General features: G+C 45.5%; 1 protein-coding gene across 3 annotated transcripts in view; it reads left to right on the top strand.

Moving 5' to 3' along the window:
• Cdc16 (cell division cycle protein 16) overlaps positions 1 to 22,837 on the top strand; it is a 29,642-nt gene extending 6,805 nt beyond the window's left edge. For 2 of the 3 annotated variants that reach the window (XM_089548355.1, XM_089548353.1), the window contains 11 exons: positions 384 to 478; positions 631 to 764; positions 1,658 to 1,737; positions 1,829 to 1,878; positions 4,183 to 4,253; positions 4,369 to 4,494; positions 5,752 to 5,904; positions 6,929 to 7,054; positions 10,050 to 10,185; positions 15,173 to 15,263; positions 22,655 to 22,837. In XM_089548355.1, coding sequence (XP_089404481.1) covers positions 384 to 478; positions 631 to 764; positions 1,658 to 1,737; positions 1,829 to 1,878; positions 4,183 to 4,253; positions 4,369 to 4,494; positions 5,752 to 5,904; positions 6,929 to 7,054; positions 10,050 to 10,185; positions 15,173 to 15,263; positions 22,655 to 22,782 — 1,190 coding nt within the window. In that variant the 3' untranslated portion in view covers positions 22,783 to 22,837. Of the gene's footprint in view, positions 1 to 383; positions 479 to 630; positions 765 to 1,657; positions 1,738 to 1,828; positions 1,879 to 4,182; positions 4,254 to 4,368; positions 4,495 to 5,751; positions 5,905 to 6,928; positions 7,055 to 10,049; positions 10,186 to 15,172; positions 15,264 to 16,376; positions 16,485 to 22,654 lie in introns of all 3 variants that reach the window. The other variant, XM_089548354.1, reaches the window with a different exon arrangement.
• Positions 22,838 to 26,160: the final 3,323 nt, after the last annotated feature.

Below are 26,160 nucleotides of genomic sequence, written 5' to 3'. Positions count from 1 at the left end.
GCACCTGTTTGCCTTCACGGTTCACATTCATCTTGGTCAGTCTGAAGTCAGTATGTCTGTAAGTCTGAAGTTAGCGCCTGTGTTGTGTACGTCTTTCTCTGTCCCTTGTCCCGTTTTGTGCTACCCCACATACGGTGGCTTTGGAAAGGTTTGAGAACCAACAGTCTGATCGATGGTGTGGTTGGTGCACTCGTAATGCTGCTAGTAGGTTCCGGTAGCTAAATGCATGCAGCACTCTGGACGAGTCCTCATTCTGGCCTTATGGGCACTTGGCTTGCTAGCCGACGCCGGCCAAAAATTCTTTATTGCTGTGATTTTTGTCATGACTGCAGGTTAGGTCTTCACAACAGCTTTAATGCTTTGTTTTTTGTTTTCTGTCGCAGAGGAAAGCGTTCTTAACCTGCTGACTATGGCCATGGGTGCCTCATGTGAAGACAGCGAGTTTGTCAGGCTGCTTTACGCGACGAAGGTTAAGAAGGTGCGTCTCGTATTGCTTGGGTAGTAGGGCTGTTTCTTCTGACTTTCAGCCTTTTTGCGCATGCTATTTTTATCTGCATTGCAGTGGGGAACGGTCTGTGGCAGCATGTATTGGTGTAAACACTGTTCCTCTTTTATTTTCCTTGGCCTCAGTATGACAAGCCAGACCCGGCTGAACTTCCAGCTGAGCTCTCCCATCTCAGCGAGAACCTCGACATTGCCACTGCTGTGGCAGAGAAGTGCTACTACAACTGTGATTACAAGCGCTGCCACGACATCACTTCGACGTAAGCCTGTGTTTGTTGCTGTGGGGGTTCCCACTATGGGACAAGAGACAGCGGGACACGTTGTAGTCCAGCTTCCAGGCCTTGCCGTTTATATGGTCTTGGTGGTTAGGAATAGGGACCTCTTCTGTTTAAACAGTCCAAAGCATTGCGACATTGTCTGTGTCAGCAGTACGTAAAGCTTTTACAGCCATATAGGAAGCCTGATCTCGAGTTGGCTCTGTGGTAGTGTGCTGCCTCTTCCACTCGTGGTTGGATTCTGAACTGTTGAATTGACATTACTTCAGTGCAGTGCTTTCACCCAGCAGTGCTTTGACAGCTACGCATGCTACTCACGCTGCTCATGCTTTTTCTTTTTGAATGCTGCTCACGTCGTCCTTCCTGCAGGCATACAAACAGGCTGTCCAAGGGTGGGACACATGTTATTGAGTTGTGGGCTGACGTTTCACTATGGCACTTCCTGAACGATTTAAGCTGGGAAGACAGCAGCTTCTAGGAACTACGACGTATTCTCTTTGGGTAGAGAACATGCCAAGGCGGAGAGTTGCCACCACGTTTTTTTTACTTGTAGCGGTGCTTGGGAAAAAGCGCTAACTTCAAGGCAGTTTATTTTCCTCAACTTTGCCGGCAGCATTGATGCTTATTTCGAGGAGTTGAAATTGATATTACTCAGGTTGTCCACAGGAGAAATGTTGAGGGCTTGAATGTATTTATAGAAAAAAAAAACATGAAAATTAAGTCATTTACAACAAAACGGTTGCTAAGAAAAAAAAAGGGGCAGAAGGGCAGAGGGGAAGAATTAAAAGGCAGAAAGAGGGTGAGAGAGAATATAAGAGGTGATGATGGCAGAATACAATGAGCTGTGCTTTGCTGTGCATTGCTGTGCTTTATTACAGGGTGCTCAGCAGGGATCCGTACCACATGGACTGCTTTCCTGTGCACATATCCTGCCTGATGGAGCTGGGGAAGTCTAACGGTACATTCCTTTCCGTGCATTTAATAACACTTGTCAGTTACTCATGCCTTTATCGTGACTAAGCTGAGCTCGTGTGGTTTCTATTCGACAGACCTGTTCCACCTGGCCCACAAGCTCGTGGATATGTATCCCGAAATTGCTGTAAGTTCTATGCTGCCCGTAGGTTGTCCTTCTCTGAGCTTTGTTTATGTTCACATTTACCCTTTCAGGTGTTCTGCGCTCAACTGGGTGCATTTCGAAGTCACAACTTTTGTGGAAGCATGCGACAGTTAGCAGTATTTCTTTCTTTGAGAAGAATTTAGGGGTGGTGTAATATGGTTCCCAAACTGATTCTGTACCAATGGCGAAGGGTGGGAAGTTCAAAAATTGTATTGATTCAGGAAGGAATCGTTATATTATACTGACCTATTACTGTTCATATTGAAACTGGCATGCTTTTCACGTTCGCTAGCGAACGCAATAAATTATAGTATTCAGAACAGTGAGCTTGGTAGCGCGTCTTGCGATGTGAGTCATGCGAGTCATGTGCATCTTTGAAAAGAAATAATATGTAATCCGTAATCCCTCGAATTACTTATTTGAGAAATCTAGTGTTTCAGTATAGCAGTTTTAAACCATTGCAATACTTTGTACAAAATTTTGTATATGCTGTTTAAAAAAAAAAAGATAACTGTTAGCATTTTTGCACGGCAAGCCTTCCTATAGTTGGCTTTCTTGTGGCCTCCATGGACTGTGTGGACAGAGAGAAACTTAAAAAAAAAAAGATAGTAAACAGGGCTTCATCTGATGTTCAAGCCTTATCAGTAAGAAATTAATTGTATCTGTCAAGGAAAACTAATATGGTGTTTCGTGCAAACATCATAGATGAATAAGTTAGAACAGCATGTGGAACACATTCGATGATTGCCAGTATGACTTTTAGTTGCAAGCTAAATCAGTCTGCAGGTAAGAGTGCCTCAGCAAAAAAGAGCAGAGAGTCTAAACAAGCAAAAGAAAAAAAAAGAAGGTGTTGCAAGGCCTGGTCTTTGTACACCTGCTGGTTGTGATTAGGACATTGCTGATACAGAGGATGGATGTGAAACTGCCTCATCTTTGCTCTCACCACTCTTGCAGCTGTTTTTTTTTTGTGTACTTTTTCTTCAGTTTTTCTTGCCATGTTGTGCCTTTTTACATTACGGGAGAGAGACCTGAATATGAGGCTTATCTGGCAGTTACTTGTTAGTGTAGTCTTGTGATGCGCTGATTTTGGGCTGGACATTTGAGTTATACCAGAAGAGGGATAATATGGGCTGGTTGGTAAATGTTGACAGAAAAAAAGTAACAGCACTTTTTGAAGACAACACAGAGAACGAGACAGACACCTGCACTTACTCGCAACTGAAATGATTTCTTGTGAAAATTGAAGCATCATATAAAGGACACCTGGCGAACAAGATAACAAGAGCAATAACAAGAAGAAAAGAAAAAGCACTGTTACTTCTTTACCATTGGAGATAGGAATACCAGGTACAATGTTCCAGCCAGGGAGCTTCTTGTCATGGTCAAGGTGCTTTCCACCGTTGGCTTTGCCATTCAGTGACCTGGTATGTCGTGTTCTTGGCTGGTCGTGCGTAGTCACCAAACTTTAATCCTTCTTTGCTACGTAATTTCTAGGTAGGCTTGTAGATGTATCTTCTGTGTAAACCGGTAGAAAAGCCCCATCTTGTGGGCCACTTTGATCACTAGTGTTTTTGTTTAAGTCACACTAGTACTCTAACAATTATCACTGTAAAGGTGCTATTCTACACATCTTTTGGCATTTTTCTTTGGAAAAGAAACCTCTGCTGCTTACTAAGCCCAGTGACTGAAAAACCAAGTGGTGATGGGGAAATGCCATTTTTTTCACCACTCACATTTATTTGGCCACTTGATGTTACGGATTCATGCCCATGTCCTGTCATGTGAGCCAAACAGCAATTCCGGATACACCGCTGCTATGCTATAGCAGTGTGGATAATTTTTTGCTACCCTGCTTAAAACTTTGTTTGAAAACAAAATATTCATGACACTGTCATTATCATTGCTATCTAAGCACTAGCTCCAAAATGACAGGTTCATCCTTGTACAATGAGTAAGCAAAAGAAAAGGAGGCATTCAATGCACTGAATGCTGTTATGGCTTATGAGCTGTTGCTATAAGAGTAATTTTCTGTTTGAGAATAACGCTATCATTGCAGTTATGATTAGTGAGCATGAAAGTGTTCTGAAGTCTTTTTGAGTTAACCTTGAGTAACTCCAGGTTAGCTATCTATTCCAGCCTGAAGTCTTCAGCACTATCCTAACAAGTTGCGTGATCTTTCTAAACCACTTTTCTTATAATTCTTGTTTGGAGGTGTTCCCTTAATAATTTATTTCTTGTCATTGCTGTAATGTTTAAATTTCCACTATCTCCTGCTGCTCATGCCAGGTGTCATGGTTTGCTGTCGGTTGCTACTACTATATCATTGGGAAGGCAGACTCAGCAAGACGGTACCTTAGGTGAGCATGTAACTGGTTATTGAATTGAGATACCATGAATTGATATACTTAATTACTGAGTTGACATGCTTATAGGCAATTTTTGCCGTGTTTGTGCTGCTCGTTCTGCTGACAGCAAAGCCACCGTGTTGGACCAGGTGTTTGGCCCTGCCTGGCTCATGTACGGCCACTCGTTTGCCGTGGAAAGCGAGCATGACCAAGCCATGGCGGCTTACTTCAAGGCACTTCAGCTGATCAAGGGGTGAGTGTGCGCACTTGTGATCCTACTGTTGAGCCATTGTAGTGCTTCCCTACCTGGTGTAAGTTGTGACGCACCAAGCATTTTCATACTGTGTGGTCTAGTCTTTGTTCATTCAGGGTTTAACTTACATTGAAGGTTGAAATTGGCTTTTGTTTTTTGTTGAACTTGGTCTGAAAAGTGGGCTGACATTTGTTCTATAATGTTGAGATGAGTGTCAGCAGCAGCTGATAAACTCTGCCCTGTGGTAGTTAGGCGTCAAGTCTCGTAATCTTGGCTCACGCCGATTGCACTTCTTGTTCCTTCTCTAATTTTGTGTGCATGTGCCATTGGCACCTGCTGCTGCTGTCATTCTCAGTCGGCAGCAGCATGCGACAAAATGACAGCAGCTGTGAATTCAGCAGCTGATTTCATGTTTTAAGAAGATGCCTTTTGTTTTGGGCATGCTTTTAATGGGATAACATTTTGGGTTGCCATCATCCAAAAGATTTCAGGTTTCTCCGTGACAGAATTACTTGAATGGTGGAGAGGGTCCTCAGGTCATCAGCACTGTCAAATTTGAAAATCCGAGGTCTAAAATATATCATCCATTGGATTATCATATGGGAGTAACCCACTAATCCACTTTAGTCCACCAACTAATAGCTGCCGCGGTGGCTCAGTGGCTATGGTGCTCGGCTGCTGGCCCGAAAGACGCGGCTTCGATCCCGGCCGCGGCGGTTGAATTTCTTTGGAGGAGAAATTCGAGGCCCGTGTACTGTGTGATGTCAGTGCACGTTCAAGAACCCCAGGTGGTCGAAATTTTCGGAGCCCTTCACTACGGCGTCCCTCATAGCCTCAGTCGCTTTGGGACGTTAAACCCCATAAACCAAACCAAACCACCAACTAATCCCCACTAATTCACCTTAATCCCCCCCCCCTTTTTTTTCTGTGGGGTGGGCCAGCTTCCAAATGCTGTAGCATTTTCTTCTTTAAGGATGTCGTTAAGATGACCCCAAAGTATTGTTGGTTCATTTTTGCAAACACATTTTTGGCATTTCCTAGCATTAATATTCAAGAACAGGTCTGTCTGTGGAGGCACGTGCCTCTGGACTGAGTTTTCATCGTAATGTGTCCTGGTATCAGAGCACAAGGCTTGCGTTTTATTTCGAGTACAGTTTCCTAACACGTTTCCTTCAACACTGTTAGCTACTAAGGTGAAGAAGTTGTGTCATCTATTGGTGTTTGGTAACTTGATGTTACTGCCAACCTATTTTGCAGGTGTCACCTGCCTTTCCTGTACATTGGCCTCGAGTATGGTCTGACCAACAATACCAAACTGGCCGAACGTTTCTTCAGCCAGGCACTTGCCATTGCGCCCAACGACCCATTTGTGCTGCATGAGATGGGCGTAGTGGCCTTCCAAAACCAAGAGTATGTCACACTTTTCCTTATGTAGCAGTTTCTAAGTTTTGAGGCAAACCAAAGTGGGGAGAGTCATCTAGAAAGGAGGGAAAGCAGTCTGTGAGAACCTAAATAACCTTACGGCTCGTTCGCAGTCAATAACAGACCAGAATGTCACAGCTGTTAAGAAATTGCTTCACATAAAATATTGCAGATGTCATTCGGGCCAAAACTGTATGGGATCTGTGGACCAAAATTGACAAACTGAAACTGGAAAATGTCCAATGCAAAGCTGTCAGATTTTAACTGTTACAGCTGGAATATGTCCCCAACAGCCCTACTGCAAACTGTAGGACTTGAACAGCTGGGTATGCGCCGTCATCACGACAGATTAAAAGTATTCTACGTATATTGTCACAATAAAATAAGAATAGAGGAAGGTATATTACTTGCGCCCATTACTCGCTGCCCTACGCTTTCCTATCAGTGAAGAAAAGTGGCAGCATTTTCATGTAAGATGAATACTCTTAAGTATTCGTTGTTTTCCTCTCAAGTTTGCCGAATAACATGGCCTGCCTGCAAACGTGGCCAATTGTGAGACAGTGAAGTTGTTTCTAGAAGCCCTGAACGAGACATAGGGCACATATGCATCTTTCCTGGATGTGTTTTAATATGTTCATGTTTTTCTTGCTTTGTGTCCAGTTTTGCACTAGAGAACAATCTTTGGCTCTGCTTGCTCACTTCTGTTGCAATGTTTTTTTTTTTTTTTCTCTGTATAACCTCTGTAGCCCACTCCTGCATAAGGCCTGTGATACAGGCTGGTAGTGCTTGCTAAATAATAATATAATAGCAATAAACTGAGCCATATTCCTATTCTGTTTGCTGCATACATGCAAACAGTGTAGCAAGAATTGTCATTTTTACTGATGTCGCAGCAACATTGGGTGTAGAATATAAGCCGTTCTTTTGTTATGTCATACCGCTCTTGTGGTGCCGTATTTATTCAACCTCTTACTCACTGTACTAATTTCACTGGCTTTTCATTTTTTCGCAGATACGCTAACGCCAAGCGCCACTTTGAGCACGCGTTAAGTCTGCTGCAGTCCGGTGATAAGGCAGTCCTTCCTGAGAAGTGGGAACCCCTCCTGAACAACTTAGGTCACACCTGTCGCAAACTGAGGTATCAGAAGTTGATGACAGATGTTATGCTCGAAACCACCTATATTTGTTGTGCATATTGACAAAATATATATTGGCATTTATTTATTGTGCTGATTGACATATATATATTGGCATATTGGCAAAATTTTGTGTGTTGGCATTTTTATATTGGCAGAAAAAGCTGCATCGAGTAGAGTTTGCTAAACGATTACACGCTCCGCACAGCCCGTATGATGATAAAATGCGCAGTAGCATAGTGTGACACATCATCGCAGTGAGCATTGCGGTGCTGTTGTTCCTTATCCATTACGAAACTTCTGTGACACAAGATTTAGCCATCATTCATATTTGCCATTCACTTGGTGTGGTTGCCATTTGTACAGCAACACTCACTAATTACCCTGAACTGCCAGTTTGTTCAAACTGACTATTTTGTCCCATCAACCTCAAGGGTGTCAAAAAGGTTTTCATTAATATTAACTTCGCATAATTCAAACAAATGTTTGTCCCTTTTGAGTTCAAATTTTGGATTCTGAAAATACGACTGCTTACTGTGGGTATCAAAATTGCAAAGTGGCAAAGATGAAATTGCAGCAAGCGAGGTTGAACCAGTTTAAAGTTCTGTTCGTGATGCAATCTTGTTATAATGGATATTCAAGTATAACATGCCCATGTGCCATGTTTGATTGATCTTCCTATCTTTACCATTTACTGAACTTCGTTTATTGCGGATTTGGTTAAAACGTAAATTTGGACAGAACGCACTCGATTAGGTGACTAATACGCTAGTTCGGTCTTTGTTACAGCAGGCTTTTTGCCACCGAATGTTTAACTTCAAGTACAGTCGACGACCGAAAATTCGGACGCCTGATTTTTCGGACATGCTTGATTATTCGGACTTTTTCGCGGCACCGCGACATGGCCCATAGAGCCAATGTGTTAGAGCGCTTGAAATTTCGGACGCACCGCAACTGACCACTCGATTTTTCGGACCTCGTTCGCACTCGCCGCCAGTACCCAAGCCGCCATATAATGTGTACAGTGGAACCTCATTAATTCAGACTGCAGGAGATATCGAAAACTTGATCAAACAAAACGAAATTCAAGCTTAAAGGGAGCCTCTTGCGACGCTGAAATTCTGCGCGAGTCGGCACATTGCGCTCGCGTGTTTTCGAATTCGTACTGTCCTTGAATGTCTTCCGCCGCACGAACTTGAACCGTAGTCTGAGTTCACGGAACTCATCTGTGCCGAGTCTTTAGTCCCGAACACGGAACGCGAATACGATCGCGGAGGCTACGCGCACGCCGTGGCCTCCGCGATCGAAGCGCGCTTCGGGCGCGCCGCCGGATCTTATCGCGGCCGCGATCTGCTCCGGCGCTGCGCCGTTCGCGGAGGCCATGCGCGCGCACCGGAGCTTCCAAGTGCCGTCTATGGATGGCGCCGTGATCATTATCATCAACATTTTTCTCGGTCGCAATTTTCCGCTGTTCACATCGGCATTAGTATCGCCAGCTCCAACCTTTCGTGGCGTGTCAGCATGCGTGTTAGCACGTTCGCCGTGATAGTGGCTTTCGCGTGCTGCCGCCGAGCTTCACAGTTTTAGCACGATGGGCAAGCACCTTAAGCTACACGGCTGGGAGTTAGCTCTCGAACGCGGTCGGTAAGCGTGCGGCGGGCGGGAAATTCGACGTGGCCGAGATGTGCGTCCGATGATGGTGCAACCAAAAGAGAAACACAAGCTGCAAAAAGCGCGCTTTCCGAGTCAAGCCGTGCGAGTTTCCTGAACTGGAAGAAGAGCTGCTCCTCTATGTGATGGAATTTCGGAACAACGGCTACGCGTTGACAGCGGACATGCTGCGCGGCTTCTTTTGGCATGAGCGTGCACCAGAGCGCAGCACCAGCTCAGGAGTCTAAATATTTTGCGAGTGACGATTGAACGCAGAATAAATGTCGCTCATACCCTGGTTGGTGTGTTTTTACTTAAAAAAAAATTTTTTTTTGCATATCGCGTGTATGGGCCGCACCCCGAAAATTGGCCCTCGAATCTGGAAAAAAAAAAAGTGCGGCCCTTATACGCGTTTATACGGTATTTCGCGCGGCGAAATATAGTCACGAGGAGCTTTAGAATGTGTGCAATACAATTGGCCGCTTTCTCCGGCATAGTGGTAATAAGTTCGTGATTTTTTCGGTGAAATTTGATTTTCCGGACTGCCCGATTTTTCGGTCGTTTTCGCGGTCCCTAGAGAGTCCGAAAAATCGGTCGTCGACTGTACTCTTCGGTTAGTCTTGGCAACACTCACATTAGCAGCAGCAGCTACGATTAAGGCGGCCATTTTGTTATTACTGCAAATTTTCACTCATGGACGGTCTCCGAATAGAAGTTGACTGCTGCCCAGCTCACGGGCCTTGCTAAAAAAACACTAAATATAAGTCGATACGTTTAGTTCTTCGCGAACTCATGCCCGCTCGCCTTTCTTTCATCGACCTTTTGTGCAGTTTGTCATCTTGCCTCTGAGTGTTTTATTTCCCAAACAAAGTTCCCAAACAAAGTTATGTCATTCTGTCATGTTCCAGTCCTTCCTGTCATTATGATTCTGTAAAGAAGCGCGCCATAGCCTATGCAGCAAAATGTGTTGAAGATACATGCTTCATCTGTCTGCCGTTCTGTGCATGTTCATCTTGTCTGCAACAGTTAAGTGCGATATCTCTACTATGAAGCGTCCTACTAGCTCAAGGCCCTGGATTCTGCAGATTTCTCTTGCAACAGACCAAAATCTTGGGCACATTAGGGGTCTGTTGTAATGAGGTTATACACCATATGCTTGGAATTTGTTCTGCGCTCATCACTACTTGCGTCTTTGAGCCTAAATTGCTTGTGTTGACTAATTCAGTGACAACAACACCATGCTGAAATAAGACTGCCTATGCTCTCTCTGAATCCTGCTTAACCAGCCTGTTTTGCGTTTTTGCCTCTTTTTATTAATATGTTGCCTTGGTGCTGTTTCGATGGCAGGAAGTACACCAAAGCGCTCGAATATCATCACCAGGCCCTGGTGCTGTCCCCGAAAAATGCCTCAACGCTCTCGGCCATTGGTTTCGTCCACAGCCTCATGCGCCACTGGTCTGAGGCTGTTGACTATTTCCACAAGGTGGGTTTTTCGCTAGACATTATGTTTGAGGAACTTCAGTTTTGTGAGTACACTGCCGAGTACATGCCTCCCGTCATGTCGCTTATTGTCATTGCATACTTTTTCCTAAGTGAATATAAAAAAGTGTGTATATTAAAAGGAGCTACAAACACGAAAATCAAGTCAATCTGTATTGACCAATCACTGCGTTGGTGTGAGGGGTTTGCGGGTTTTGCCAGAAAGCTGTATAGCCAAAGAAAGCAGTGTAAACATCAAGGGCATGCAACAAGCCACCATACTTGTCCAGAGACTGTGGGTGGGGATGACTGGTAAAAGCAGAGGTGTGCGAATATTTGAAAATTTCAGTTAATGGATCAAATATCCTTCTGTTCGATTTGTCAGACGAATTGAATAGTGTATGTTCAAGATTATTTGAAGCAAATCGAGAGGTCTTCAAGTTTTCGAATACTTTTCGAAGAATTGGCATGAAATTCAAATGAGGCCTGCCATATTTTTCTTCCACTACTATTCAAAAAACAGTGACCAGAGACGCCGCATATCATGCTGCTATGATCACTATGAACAGGTTGGAGAGTTCACTGCCACGATGTGGTCCATTCACGGGGTGGCATTCATGAAGCTCATATGTGCCACTCGGCGATAGGATGACGCGACAGGGCCCAGGCACGTTTAGAAAACCCGGCCTTTTAGAATAGCTAGCACTTGAAACCCCTCTTTACTGCTTCGTTGGAAAATACTTGCACTGTCATCTGTGCTTGCACAACCACATAAAGCTGAAACACGGGACCATCTGGACATCTTGAAGCCTTATGGTGAATTCCATTGGTCACTTTAGAGTTGGGGGCTGAATATATCCCAGAGCAAACCAATCAGCAACAGGGCAACCCAGTCTTGATCGATCATCATCATCATCATCAGCCTGACTACGCCCACTGCTGGGCAAAGGCCTCTACCATGTCTCTCCAATTAACCCTGTCCTTTGCCAGTGGCAGACACCATATCCCCGCAAACTTCTTAATCTCATCCACCCACCAAACTTTCTGCCACCCCCTGCTATGCTTGCCTTCTCTTGAAATCCACTCCGTTACCCATAAGGACCAGCGGTTATCTTTCAATCGCATTACATGCACTTCCCAAGCCCATTTCTTCCTCTTGATTTCAACTAAGATGTCATTAACCCGCGTTTGTTCTCTCACCCACTCCGCCCGCTTCCGATTTCTTACACCTATCATTTTTCTTTCCATAGCTCGCTGCATTATCCTTAACTTAAGCTGAACCCTCTTTGTTAGCCTCCACGTTTCTACCCCATAGGTGAGTACTGGTAAGATACAGCTGTTGTATACTTTTCTCCTGAGGGGTTTTGGTAAACTGCCATTCATGATCTGAGAGAACCTGCCATATGCGCTCCACCCCATTCTTATTCTTCTAGTTATTTCCCTCTCATGATCCGGATCAGCTGTCACTACCTGCCCTAAGTGGACATATTCTCTTACTACTTCCAGCACCTCGCTACCAATTGTGAACTGCTGTTCCCTTGCTAGACTGTTGAACATTAATTCGGTTTTCTGCATGTTAATTTTTGGCCCCATCATTCTGCTCTTCCTGTCTAACTCATTGATCATGCTTTGCAATATCATCAGCGAATCGCAAATTACTTAGGTATTCTCCATTAACTCTTATCCCCAGCTGCTTCCATTTTAGGCCCCGGAATAATTCCTGTAAGCAGGCGGTGAATAGCATTGGCGAGATCGCGTCTCCCTGCCTGACACCTTTCCTGATTGGAATTTTATTGCTGACTTTATGGAGGACTATGGTAGCTGTGCAGTCGTGATAAATATCTTCCAATATTTTCTCGTAGCACTCTTCTGCAGCCTGATTCCGCATTGCCTGCATGACAGCTGAGGTTTCCACTGAGTCAAATGCCTTCTCGTAATCAATGAAGGCTATTATAGGGCTTAATTATATATTCTGCACATTTCTCTATCACCTGATTGATAGCGTGAATGTGGTCTATTGTCGAGTATCCTTTACGAAAGCCCGCCTGATCATTTGGTTGGTTGAAGTCTAAGGTTGTCCTGACTCTATTAGCGATTGCCTTAGTAAATGCCTTGTAGGCAACGGACAGTAAGCTGATCGGTCTGTAATTCTTCAAGTCCTTGACGTCTCCTCTCTTATGAATTAAGATAATGTTAGGGTTCTTCCAAGTTTCTAGTGTGCTCAAGGTAACAAGGCATTGCGTATACAGGGTGGCTAGTTTTTCTAGCACAATCTCTCCTCCGTGCTTCAGAAAATCTGCTGTTATCTGATCCTCACCAGCTGCTTTCCCCCTTTGCATTGCTCCCAAGGCTTTCTTTACTTCCTCCTTCGTTACTGGCGGATGTTCTATTGCTGTGCTCTACTGCCTCTCTCAGTAACGTTCTGATTACATTCGCTACTGTATACATTTGTGTACAACTCTTTGGCTACTTTTAATATCTTATCCATATTGCTAATGATATTTCCCTTCTTTGTCTCTTAGCGCATGCAGCTGGTTTTTACTTATGCCTAGTTTTCTCTTCACTGCTTTTAGGCTACCTCCATTCTTTAGAGCATGCTCAGTTTTCTCTTCTCCATGTTAAACTTCCCTATGATGGCAACCTTGCGCTCATTTATTAACTTCGATAGGTCACTTGTAAACAATAATCCAAGCGCTCAGCCGTTGGAAAGAACTTCACCCAATTCGCTTAGCATGCGCTGAGAATGTGCTTCTGAGTTCCTCTGAAACCAACAAGTAGTGACATGTAATCTTTCTCATAGCAGCAGATGAGTCCCTGCGGAAAACCGGTGCTGCTTTCGAAGTGTTGGGAAAAGTCCTGCAAGGAAAGGAGGTGTCGGCTGACAAGGAGGGGAAGGCTAGTCCGTCTGTGGAGTTATACGTCCACATGCTTTGGCGTTTTTTAATCAGATCTTTAGTCTCCTGGGATAGCTTGCCGGTATCCTGTCAAATCATCCTACCTCCTACATCTGCGGCGCGCTCCGTAACGATAGCTGTGAGATTATCGTTCATTGTTTCATCATTACAGTCTTCTTCAGTTAAAGCGGAAAATCTGTTCTGCAGTGAAGTCCTGAATTCCTCTACTTCTCCTCTTAACGCTAACTCGTTAATAGACTCCTGCTTCACTAGTTTCCTCCATTCCCTCTTCAAATCTAAGCTAATACGGGGCCTTACCATTCTGTGGTCGCTACAACGTACCTTTCCGAGGACCTCCACATCCTCTACGATGCCAGGGTGAGCGTACAGTATGAAGTCTATTTCATTTTTAGTCTCACCATTGGGGCTCTTCCACGTCCTCTTCCTGTTTGCTCGTTTGCGGAAAAAGGTATTCATGATCCGTAAATGATTTCTATCTGCGAACTCTACTAATAACTCTCCTTTGCTACTCCTAAAACCTATGTCATAGTCACCTACCGTCTGGTCTCCAGCGTGCTTCTTGCCTACCTTTGCACTGAAGTTGCCTATCAGTACAGTGTACTGTGATTTTACTTCGGTCATTGCCGATTTCACGTCTTCATTGAAGCTTTCAACAATCTGGTCATCATGGCTTGATGTAGGCGTATAGGCCTGCACCACCTTCAGCTTGTATGTCTTATTAAGCCTAATTACGATAGCTGCCACCCTCTCATTAATGCTATAAAACTCGTCTATGTTGCCAGCTATATCCTGATTGATGAGGAATGCCACGCCTAGTTCTCGTCTGTCTGCTAATCCTCGATAGCACAGTACGTGCCCGCCCTTTAGTACTGTATACGCCTCATCTGTCCTCCTAACCTCACTAATCCCTATGACATCCTATTTAATACCCTCTAACTCCTCCAACAGCCCTGCTAGACTAACCCCACTGGATAAGGTTCTAGCGTTAAACGTTTCCAGGTTCAGTTTCCAATGGTGACCTGTCCGGAGCCAGTGATTCTTAGCACCCTCCGCTGCATCACAGGTCTGACCATTGCCTCGGTCAGCTGCTCCGCAGCCTCTGGGGACTGAGGGCCGAGGTGCGATCGATGAGTGAAACACAAACATGCTCTGGTGGGGAACTCAGTGGAAGCTGTCATGCACAACCAGTTTCAGAAGTTGGGCCTGGCATCTACCCGCACGTTTTTGTTTAATGTAATCGTATCCTGCAGTTAGCTTTTACAGATTTTGTCATGCTCTGTGGTCAGTAATTTCCAAAGCTACACGCATGGAATGAGTGCATGCCCCACGCAGATACTGTCTAGTGTACCTCTTCGTCTGAAAAGTTGCACACTAGGGCACCGATATAGGTGGGGATTTGCTATTTTTTGAGAGAAGATTCAGGAAACATTCACATAATAAACATCTCTTACGAGACATGCGCTATGAGACATGTCATCATTGCTAATGCTGCTTTCTGAGGTCCTTGAATTGCTTTCCTGTAAAATCAGAGCAAAAAGTTTTAACTACTTGATCTGACCGCTGATGGTGACATTGTTAAACATGTGTGCAAAGGACCAGCGTTATCCAGCAATATCTTGAACTGCACTATAAAAAGGGTAAACTCGACCTGGCCATTCCAGAAGTGATGGCAACACACCCTCAGAATTTTGGCTAAATCCACCTTTGGTCGGTGGATCAAGAGAGGACGCTCTGCCGTGGAGGGAGTTAACCCACGATCCCAACCCAGATTGACCAGTGGAACACACATTCTCCATGGATCAAGGAAAATTACTCTGAATTGACCAGCGAATTAGCTGTTAGCAACATGGAGTATGAAATGAAACCTCTCAGCTACTGTATGCTTGGTGCTGTGTGTTGGCCCGTCTTGAAGGCACATCCACACCAACATTTCGTTCTGACTTCTTTGGGCTTTCTTTGAGCTCTCGCTTCAGGTTGACGAAGATCTCATTGCATGTGACCTGAATGCTACAGTTTTTAGATACCAAGGAAAACTTGTCGCAGTTTTTTGTCATTTTGGCCTTCTTGCAATTTCAGGCTTTAGGTCTGCAGAGAGATGACGCCTTCTCAACCACCATGCTTTCACAAGCAATAGAGCAGCAGATGAATGAACTACCACCGTGCAAAGGTATGCAGTTCAAGCAACAATGACTACAGTCGTGCATGCATTCGGCAGTGTTAATATATGAAATGTCATTCTGAACATGCTGAAAATAGAGAACTCTTGCCCCTTGACAAATTATTTTAGGTGACCCAGTTTCCTATGCCACTCAGAAGTACTTGCTGTGTGAAATAATGAATTAGTAATGAAAAAACTTTTTTATTTCTGTTATTCAGAATTTTCATTCACATAGTATGATACTTTGTCAGGTTTCTACTAATGCATTGTCATATGAGTAATGTGATATGCTGGAGAATTTTCCTTATGAAAGGTTATAGTAAAGAATGCAAACAGTGGCATGGATTTTACTGCATTTTTGTCATAGCAATGTAGTGGTGTGAGTGCTGTATTCTGCATCACCATGTTACCACTTGTGCCGATTCAATAGAACTTGTGTCTGGTGCTTGCTCCATTACTGAGACCAATGTACTGAGACAGCAACAAGTTAGCTTGCTATCCTTCATGAGCTTTGGATATTGCCATTTATGGCCAGTAAAATACAGCAGGATAACAAGGTTACTCTGTCAGTGATTTATCAGTACAATTCAGTATTTGGTTCAGGTTACCAGCCACTGCGCAGTGAAAGTTCATTACTTTGAGCCTATTAATTCGAATTTATGGATAGTACGAACTTTCCGACTTGGTCCGTCCGCACTTCATAGGAGTCTGTGTAAAGCATAGCCCGTTAATTCGAACCTGAATGGTCTGCGCCACCGATAATCGAACCACGCGCCTGGGCGGCCTACCCACTTGGCGGCTAACGGGGGAAGGGGGGACGAAAGAATTTAAAGGGACACTGAGGAGAAATTGAAGTTGGCTTGTATCGACAGAATACCAGCTCCTGATTACAAAAACGCCACTCATACTGACAACAAAGCTCTTGTAACATAGAAAAGAGCAAGAACCAAAATACAGGTATCGCCGCCACAGGCCAAACTCGCAAGTACAAGCGTGATGACGTCATAGGACAAGACAGTGTTGCTAGAACCAATGGTTCTAGCAACACTGGGACCGAGATGCCACAAATCACTGAGGCGCAGTCGATGTCAATGCATGCGCAAATCTCCTTGACATCTCCAGATGACGCCACGTACCCGGCAGCTACGCGTGCGCCTGCAGCATCGGGACCAATCAGCGCCTGCTCATCGGCGGTAGGCGGGCTCATGGTATTCCGCTAACGGTAACAAGGTACACGGTGTGCTAAAGGTGTCTATTTGCGAGAACTTCGTTGACGACTTCGAGAACGGGATCCATCGTAACGCTGGCAAAACGTGGTGCAAACGTAAACGAAGCGACGGTAGCGATGGTTGCAATAGCCGATAGATGCCTTCAACGTGCGGCCGGCGGTAGCTTTCTTTTCGGCTGCTGCTAGGCCGCACTGCTGGCCGCCAGAAATCACGGAGTTTGCGCTACGTCATGCACACGTCAAGTTTCACGTCACTTAGTCCTGTGTCGTCATAAGAGAGTCCCAAGTTTGAATCAGAGCAGCAGGAAAAACTTTTTCAACTTCAAATCCAAATTTCTTAGAAATAAATGCATCTTTCGCTGCTGGCCAAGTGGCAACAAAGCCATGAAATGCCGAACTATCAGATTTTACTATAAAAAAAATATTGATAGAGCTCTCCTCACTGTCCCTTTAAAGGATGGTGATGGGAATGTCTGGCGTGTGCAAGAAAAGAGGAAAATAGGACAAGAGTTAAAGACGCACACATAGTTTCATCTCCTCGACAAATCAAAGGTGGAAGGCACGTGGCGCGGACCAAGTGGGAAGAGAAAGTTGTCACTGCTAGCGGAGGGGAGGCCAAGTTCCCGAAACCCCCTCACAGTGAGCGCCTGGGAGCATTAAACGCGGAGCACGAGCAAAAGAAGTCCTCCAGATTTAGCACAGAGCCACAGTCGTGGCAGAAGGGTGTGCTGACTAGTGCACTGCACGGGCTCGGGCCAGCCCGAAAACCCGGGCCGGGCCGAGACATGATTTGTATTGCCGGGCCTGGGCCGGGCCCGGGCCTGAAGTTGCGGGCCCGGGCCGGGTTCGGGCTGAAAGCTGCGGGCCCGAGCTGGGCTTGGGCCCGTACAGAAGCGGCTGGTGTCCGCCTTTTCATTCACTATTGCAGAGTGAAGTACACAACTGCGGCATTGAAGCAGCGACACGGATGAGCTATGAGTTATAGTACGCGCTGAGAAAAAACTAAGCTTTTTTCATTGACTTATTTATTTCCTTATTTCCACGCCGCGGTGCAGTAAGAGTAAAATTCAACCGGCGTTAATTGGCCATTGATCGTTCGTCATCCCAAAACATACCTATACACAATTAGAAATGCATTTGGGAAGAACATATTAGTTTAGGACGCTTATAGTCTTCAAACACACACCGTGAAATACTCCAGCCTTTTAGCTTTTCGTTTCTGCTGAAAGGCGACCAGGTCGGCTATGAGTTCTACCTGTGAGATCGCGTTCACTAAAAAAATATCATCCCACTGCTTGCTAGGCAGCTTTAATGTTCATACTTTGCGGGTGGCAAAATATAACTGATTAAAATCTTGGGGGAATAGAAAGTAGTCTATTACGCGTGTATGCAGCCCTTTTTATTTGGCTCTCAGAACTTCCGAGTTTATCTTTGCGCACCTACACGAGATCACTGTCCAAAAGACGGGCCTGGCAAGCACTACTCTTAATCACTTCCTTGTGGGTTAAAAAGAACCAACTTTCTGCAATCCAAACTGCGGTTTCAGAGCCTTTGTCGGCCCGTTTCTTATCGGTCTGGTAGCAGTCTACTTGCTCAGAGTAAGCAGTATACCTCAAGTGTTACTGTGAAATGGGCCGGGCCGGGCTGGACTTCACTCCGGGGTTCACGGGCCGGGCCGGGCTCGCTAGAGCGATAATTTAGCGGGCCCGGGCCGGGCCCGGGCTTGAAGCCGCGGGCCTGGGCCGGGCTTGGGCTTCAGGTATCGGGCCCGGGCCGGGCTCGGGCCTCAGATTGAGGCCCGTGCAGTGCTTTAGTGCTGACACCGCGCAGTGCGGTGGCCAGATGCAGCCAATGCACATGTGGAGGAGAGTGACCTGTTCGCTCGAATCAGGCTCCTGCGCACTCCTATATGCAACAGCATAAACCGTCTTTGATGTTGCGCGGTGCGCAATTCACTCACGGACGGTCGCGCATCAACCAGACTCTCGAGTGGCCTCTGGGAATCCCCTGCATCCGCTCCCGCGAGGCTCCGCATCCTCTTTGGAGAAGATGTGGAGAGGGCAAAAACGCCATGCGAGGTCACTGGAGAGGCGCGATACTGGGTAAGCGGGTGAGGGCGGGAATCAGGCACGTCGCATCCCCTCCAGCACTTCAAATCCAAAACCACGTGGTCGTGCAGGAAACTGCGACTTCCGCGGAACGAGCTGGTTGGAGTTTTCACTGATCTTTGCTGTGCATCTTTATCTTCGTTTTCCAGTGCCCTTTGCATCACGTCCCTTGCGATTAGTTGCAGCCATAGCAGTTAACTTAGGTGGTGTGCCCTGGTGTAGTTTGCTTGAGGTAATTACCGCAAGAATACGCTTTGAGAGGAGACAAAACTGTTCGTAAAGTCGACGCCGGTGCATTATTGAAACAGGATACCATCAAAAAGCACGCTGACCGGTTTGGCAGTTCAGCGGACAGTTTTCCGCCACTATGGACGAGGGTGCCGCTGGGGAACACTCCCAAGGTTAGGTTACACTGCACATAAATAACGCAGGGCTTGTCATTCACTGTGACATGTCTGCATAAATTGCAATGAATACCTGTATGTTTTTTTTCTGCTCTGTACACCACGCTGTCCACAAATGGGAATAGGAAAAGATCCACAGTAATATCTGTAAGGGGCAAAAAACTGCTCAAATGTCCCATTCATATTTCTTGAACTTCATCTTTGGTCCGAGCCATTTGTTGAAATGTCTCATTCATATTTCTTGAACTTCATCTTTGGTCCGAGCCGTCTATTGAATATCAGCCAGTGATTCTAGCTGTGCGTTGTTGATGCAGAAACTGATCTGACACTGTTTTACTGGAAAAGAAATGGGTGGGCCTTTTTTGTGATGGAATGCAGATTTGATTCTTATTTACCGTTTTTCATTACTTTTTAGCACTTTTCTGGTAGATCCGCACCGGCAACTCTGTGGCTGTGGCATGCGGCCGCTGATCCTCAGTTCGCAGGTCCAATCTGGTTGTGGCTGCTGCGTTTCAATGGATACAAAATACAAAAATGCCCATGAATCGGAGATTTCAGTCGATGACAAGGAGTCCCAGATGGTACAAATCAATGCAGAGCCCTTCACCATAATGTAAAACCTTTGTCAAAAATGTAGTACATCCCACTACGTTTGCTTCTGTGCCATGTAGTGTGGCTTGTTTTGCATGGCCAGTGCTTCGAATCTCTTGAAAGTGAGCGAAACTCATGTCCTCAATTCTCCGAAGTTAAGAACTTCCAGGGCTGCTAGAAAGCGCTGTCACATGGGCACTTTCGATCATGATTGGACTCTATGCAGATCTTTTGCTGTTGCCCAACCGTTTACTGGCACACTCAGACGTTATTGGCAGTGTTTTTGTTGTAAAAATTTATCCTAGGAGTCCTGTTTTGTGAACGCTTGCATGCTGACAAGATTCAAGAGGCAGTGAATGTCACTTCACCAGTTCTCTTGTTCCAACAATTCATAGAATGCATGGGAACAGCAAGTTTGCGTGCTGTGTAGTGGAACCTTGCAGGACCATGACGGCGCAGTTCCTGCAGGCAGGGAGCTTCTATTTCTTAAGAGATGATTTGTGTGCCCCTATGTAAATGCGGGGAGCTATTGTTAACAAAGATTGCTGAGCACACATGACTAATGGAAGCACAAAAAGTTTTGTGCATGAATGTCTCTGTAATGGTAAGCCTTATGATGACGTGGCAGCGTGCATGTATGGTGATTTGCAATCCATGGAGAATTTTTTTGGGGGTAGGGGGTAGGTGATATAACAATTTATTGCACTTCGTTATTGTGCTATGCTTTCGCTGTTACTGGAAATATGCACTCGGACGTGCGGATGTTAAGAACTGAATATAATAGGAAGTGATGATTGTATCATAGTGGCCTTACATTCATTACATGCCTTCCAACCACTGCTTTCAAACAGAGTGCAAGGTGCACTTGCTCTGCAAAGATAGCATGCGATCTTGTATTGTTCTCGCTTTCCACCTGTACTCACAATTAAAAACCTATATATTCTTACCTAAAGTAGCGCACGTGGTCATTAAAGCGAGAACTCTTGCAACAGTGGGAATGTTTATCGCTTGTTTTCTACACAAGCTGCATGACAGTTGCTGAGTCTCGCTTGCCTGTAGTGTTAAATGCAGAAAAAATGATTTTCTGTAGTTTTTGCCATGCATCCACAACACAAATCTCCAATGTGGATGTTATAGATTTTAAATTCTCTCCAAAGTGTGCATCTACCACTTTCACATGCCAGGCAGTGACTTCTTTCTTCTCTCCTTTAGTCCTCTTACACTGTGTCGAGCAACAAAAGACTGACTCACACCAGGTCACCACCATCGACAAGCACGCATATGAGATTATAGTGAAATTTTAGAACAGACACAATTCTACATAGGCTGGGCCCAGAAGCAGTCCTCTGCAATGCTACCGTATTGAATAGACTGAGGCGCCCTCTCTAGGTCATTAAAATCACCAATGGGTCGCTCTCTCATCTTCAGGTGGCTGTTTTTAGAAAAAAACGTTCAACTTATGTGTGGCTGTATACGGTTTATTGCGATCGTATGTGATCTCGCTCAGCCTTTTGATCCTGGTTAGGGATTGCTACCCCCAAGCTTGGGAAACAAAAATGCAAACCAAAAATGACCCACTGAGAAAGATGTTTTATAAAGCCTGCAAAATTTTTAAATAACTACTAGTATTTCATTCAGTGCGACTTGATTTCCAAAGTTGTGTCAGTGCCGTATGCCTGCTTGGGCAACTGTGAACAATCACAGCACCCACGTACTGTGGCTGGCGGTGTGGTATCTTCTGTGCATCTATAATAGAAGATGGAACCAACCTGCTGTATTTACATCGCAGCCAGGGAATTTTGGGCCAGCGGCACTTTTGTTCGCTTTTACTTGAATACGAAGCCGTTTGTTTGCCACTAGTATGTACAATAGTGTGGGCATGCAGTACTACTTGTCGTTTGAAGGAGGCCAATACCTCGATTAGGATGATGTTGGAGTATGTAGCAGCATTTCTCATGAAGTGTGCTTGGAACTTGATTGCAATCAGACTTGGATGCGATCGTGATTGGAATTACCTGCATGACAGCAGTATTAGAAGAAAACCCCTTGGACTATATGTCTGGCAAATGTCGTATCTCGTGGCTTACAGCATTTCTTTGGCCTATAATAATCAATCAGTGGCCTTTTCGTTCACTTCGAACACTTATAGTAAAGCTATTATGCATTCAAGTTCCTTCACATAACTGGATATCATCTTGATATGGTTGGGTACAACTCCAGAATGAGGTGACCGATGTCCCTCACCTGCCAGCCACCTGCAATGTTATGCTACCTGTTGCAAAGTGGTTCGCCACAACATCATGATTGCAGGCCAGGACCACTGATTGGAGGGTCTCTTTGGAGGGCATTGGCTGCTTCATTCTTGAGTTGTGTGCGACTATAGTGAGCGTACTGTTTTTTTCATACAGAGAAGTTCCTTGTGCTTGTCGAAGTGAAGATGTGGTCAGGTACTTTTTGTTTTGAGCGCAGCTCTTAGGCACCTGTTCCCATGTGGAGCGGTGTGTGTCAGTGTAAACGGGCTTTGTGTGCAACGGAAGATGAAAGACAGCAACACCAGGAGGATGCGAGGAGGAAACCGGAGGAGGAGGGTACGAAGGTAGTGTGAAGGCAGGTTGCACGGTGGCAGCCCGTGGCATCAGAGTAGCATGCGCCATTGCCTGCTTGCCAATGACATTATCAGTAAGATATGGGTCGCTTGCAAGAGATGACTCCAGAGTAGCGCGCTGGTCATTCACCTGAGATGAGGTGTGAGAACACTGCGCACACTGCCCGAGTCGATACCCAGAGGTGCCTCCATTTGGTACAGCGTGATCCGTATGCGGTCATCTACAGTGCGAGGACCACAGCAGCTACCCTTAAAAATCGCATTACTAAGAAGCCTAATTGTCGGCTAATTATTTTCAATCTGAGTACCACACGCATCATACAGTGCTTACGCTCTACAGTTGTCTTCAAGAACACACAATGTATTTTGAAGTTTTCATGGGATGTGTGAGTGCCATTGAAGGAAGTGGGTATGCGCAGTGTTTTGCATTCTCAAATGTGATATGTGTCACTTTGGTGTTGCAGGCCTTCCCGAAGCACCGCCTGAGTATTTTCCATGTGACAGCCCACAGAGCCCTACCCTGGACATGGATTTCACAAGTAATCCTACTTGTCCCTCTCAGGAGTATGATGACATTGAAGGTATCAGCTAGAAAAAGACTATTGCTTCTTTGTGTGTACATAATAAAGTCTTTGCTGAACACTGGACACAGTTTTGTCATACTGTCTGCCTTGTGTTTCACCGAGCACACTTCGCTCCTGTATGCTGGGCTCCACTGCCAAACTTTCATTAACATTTAAAATTTAATGGATTAGGGACTGAAGGCAATGCAAGCCACTCTCATGGTCTTGAAAAGCTACTAAAATTTATGCTGTCTTCTTAGCAGGCTCTAAATTAGTTGCAGGTTAACCAGCCCCATTGCACAAGTATCCATCCTCTTCCTGCCTTATTCTTCCATTGCCCTCAGCCAAGATGCATGCACCATATTTATTCGCATAATAGGCGCACTTTTTTTTCAAAAAAATACGGCTCAAAGTTGGGAGTGCGCCTATTACATAGGGTAAAATTTCCTGAAATTCTTCGACTCACAAAATTGAACATATCGCATAAACGCACCCGTGTACGGGCCGTACCGTTTTCCCAAAGAGTATATTAAGAAAAAAACAAAAGATCCGTGTAAGGGCCCCACTGAAACTTTCCACGACCCACACAGGAATGGCCTTCGAAATGCATGCGACGTGGCCTCCGCGATCGGCTCGAGCTGCGAGCAACGGGCGCTTGATCACGAAGGCCTCACGTGCGCACAGGAGCTTCCAGGTGCCGCCCACAGAAGGTCACCATCATCATCAACTTTTTCTCTGCCAAGAGCTTTCGCTATCTATACCGGCTGCAGCATCACCAGCTGCAGTTTTTTGTGGCTGTCAAAGGCCTGGGATCTGTGGTAGCCTGTTAGTTCATTGTAGTAGTGGCTTTCGTGTGCTGCCGCCGAGGAATGGTATTTCAGCACAACAGGTAAGCACCTTAATAGCTACACGGTTGAGAGTTTGCTGTCGAACACAGCAAGCGTGCGGCAGCCCAGAAATTCGAAATGGCCGAGAAGTGCGGTAGTTGCGACTGCGGCGTGCCAGATTTTTCGTTTTCAACTCCTATCACCGAGGTTTTCATAGGCCTAAGTCGGGATGGTTTCCGGCTGCAGATGAAGGTTTCCAAACAGACGTTTAAAGTGAGCATCCCTGAAAACTGTGTGCGGCTGTTCCACGCGATGTTGTATGTGCTGTGGGTTCGCAGCAGCTGCGATGGCAGAAGCTGCGATATTGTCGGCTTGCAATTGTGTAAATGCAGTATTGATAACTGTGCCAAGTTCGGGGCGTGCCTATTATGCGCGGAAATAAAAAAATCTGGTTTTTCGCAACCAAACTGGGGGTGCGCCTATTATGCGACTAAATACGGTAAATGGAACTGAAATCTAGAATTTTTCGTAAGAACCACTGTGACCACCCTTAGCACACACGAATGCCAAAACCAGGCGGCTTGTTCTTGTAAAAGAGTTGAAGCAGCCTTCTGAGCAAACAGCATGATGCACTGACCACATCACATTTTGCAGCAGGTAGCTTGTCTTGCTGAGATTGCGTCTGCAAGCTGGCTCTTTAGAGCTGTGCATAGCACAAACAGTGCACCGTGCACAGAAAATTTACTTTGACGGACGCATAATTTGTTCAAAAGATTTACTGAGCCTTTAGTGATGAGAATGTCTAGCATAAAACGGATGATTTTAGGATGTTTAGCCATCAGCTGCTTATTCGTACAAGTATAAAAGAGTGGTATATGCCCTAGTGTGGACAAATATGAACTGGCACCGAGCTGCGGTGCGAGAAGCGTTTATTTGCTGCTCGAGCGCTTACTTGGTTATTGTGGGTACATCATTTTTGGCGCTCACTCCTGCAAAACGCCGGTCAAACTTGTTTTGACGGAAGACCTTTTATTTGACGTGATATCGTTTTCTAAATCTTTCAGCCGTATATCCGCATTTGCACTGTATTCAGCGCTGAAGAAATTTAGCAATGCATCCAGTCCGGCGGAGACCTGTGCAAAAGTAGCCGGGACCTCTTCGTCATCATTTTTGGATGCTTCACCTTCTTGCAGACATAGCGGAGGAGCCACCATGGTACCCGAATGAGTTGCACTCCTACTCTTCATGTCACGTGTGGCAGGCTTGAGCCGATCGCATGTTAGCGCATTTTCTGTTGGTTGGTAAACATTTCTTACGACCCGTATTTGGCAGAATTAATGTACCTACCGGGAAACATAGCAATCTGAGGGAAACATTTAATTGCTGCCAGTTTTGATCACATGAGCCCCGAAATCGTATTAACCTGCAATATGTCAATGCTCTATTTTAGATAGCTAACATGCGGGAAGGAACCAAACTAGTGATCGGCCTCCACTCTTTATGTTGCTTGTTACATAGAAGACTATAAGTGCTGCATGCACTATAGTTAAATACTACTCAAGAATGAGGTGGCAAATGCCTTTCAAAGGGGCCCTTTTGAATGGCGTCGACCAGTTTCAATGGCATCACGGATGATCCGTTTTTAATCCCCTGTCACGCTGGCGTTGGAATTAATCACGGATTATCTGTGACGTCATGGAAATTGGTCCACACCATTGGCTGGAGTGCCTCCTTTGAGGGGCATTTGCCGCTTCGTTGTTTTCAACTACGGCAATTACAAGGATTTTCTGGAACGGCGGCATGCTTTATATAGGCCGTCAGGGCTACCATATAAGGCCCCCGTTCCCAGTGGCCTGTATGTTTGTACCCGTTCTTGGTTAGTGTCTTGCACTTTCATAAGAAGCAGTTTTTTCTTAACTCGTGAGTTAGATATATTCGCATCAATAAAAATAATATGGGTTGTTTCCGCGCGCACCGAGGTTTACCACTAGGGTCCTACCGTTTATGTACCGTGGTTGAGCCACACACTCCGCCTCTGCACACTCACTTATGCAGATGAATTAAGACCAAATAAGAGCCGCCAACTTGGTGCTTGCGCCGTCGATCACGGACCAATCGTCTGCCTATAGCAGCGTTTACACGGGTTTTTTCGAGCAGGAAATCACTTAGCAGGATCATGTAAACGCTATCAAGTCGGGTCACGTCAGCCCGATATCATGGGGGGGGGGATGATTCACAACCACCTCCTCAAATTACACTTGATCCTCTTTCACGCTTGCGGAATTTCTGCTGCGGAAAACAAGCGGGAGCCGGTTTACTACTCGTACGGTTGCGGCTCGGAGGGGGCGTCGAGGCTGTTGACTCTCTGGTATCAAGTTCATGTAAACAGCCAGTCGATCGTCGAGTTGGGGTGACTTCGCTCAGCCCGGCCCCCGACTCGACACACAGCAAGCTGTCAGGTTTAAAGTTTACGCCTGCAACCTTTGGTCGGGTTTATGTGAATGAGGCTTATGCCGGACTCATGCTGTCTACTTCTTGTGGCGAATGCAGGCTGCCATTGGGCTTCAACGCCATCCTTGT

This window comes from Amblyomma mixtum, chromosome 6 (assembly GCF_055824585.1).
Source record: "Amblyomma mixtum isolate Tamu chromosome 6, ASM5582458v1, whole genome shotgun sequence".
In the NCBI taxonomy this organism is placed as follows: domain Eukaryota; kingdom Metazoa; phylum Arthropoda; class Arachnida; order Ixodida; family Ixodidae; genus Amblyomma; species Amblyomma mixtum.
Note: the sequence above shows the minus strand (reverse complement) of the source record. Positions and strands in the feature narration are given on the sequence as shown.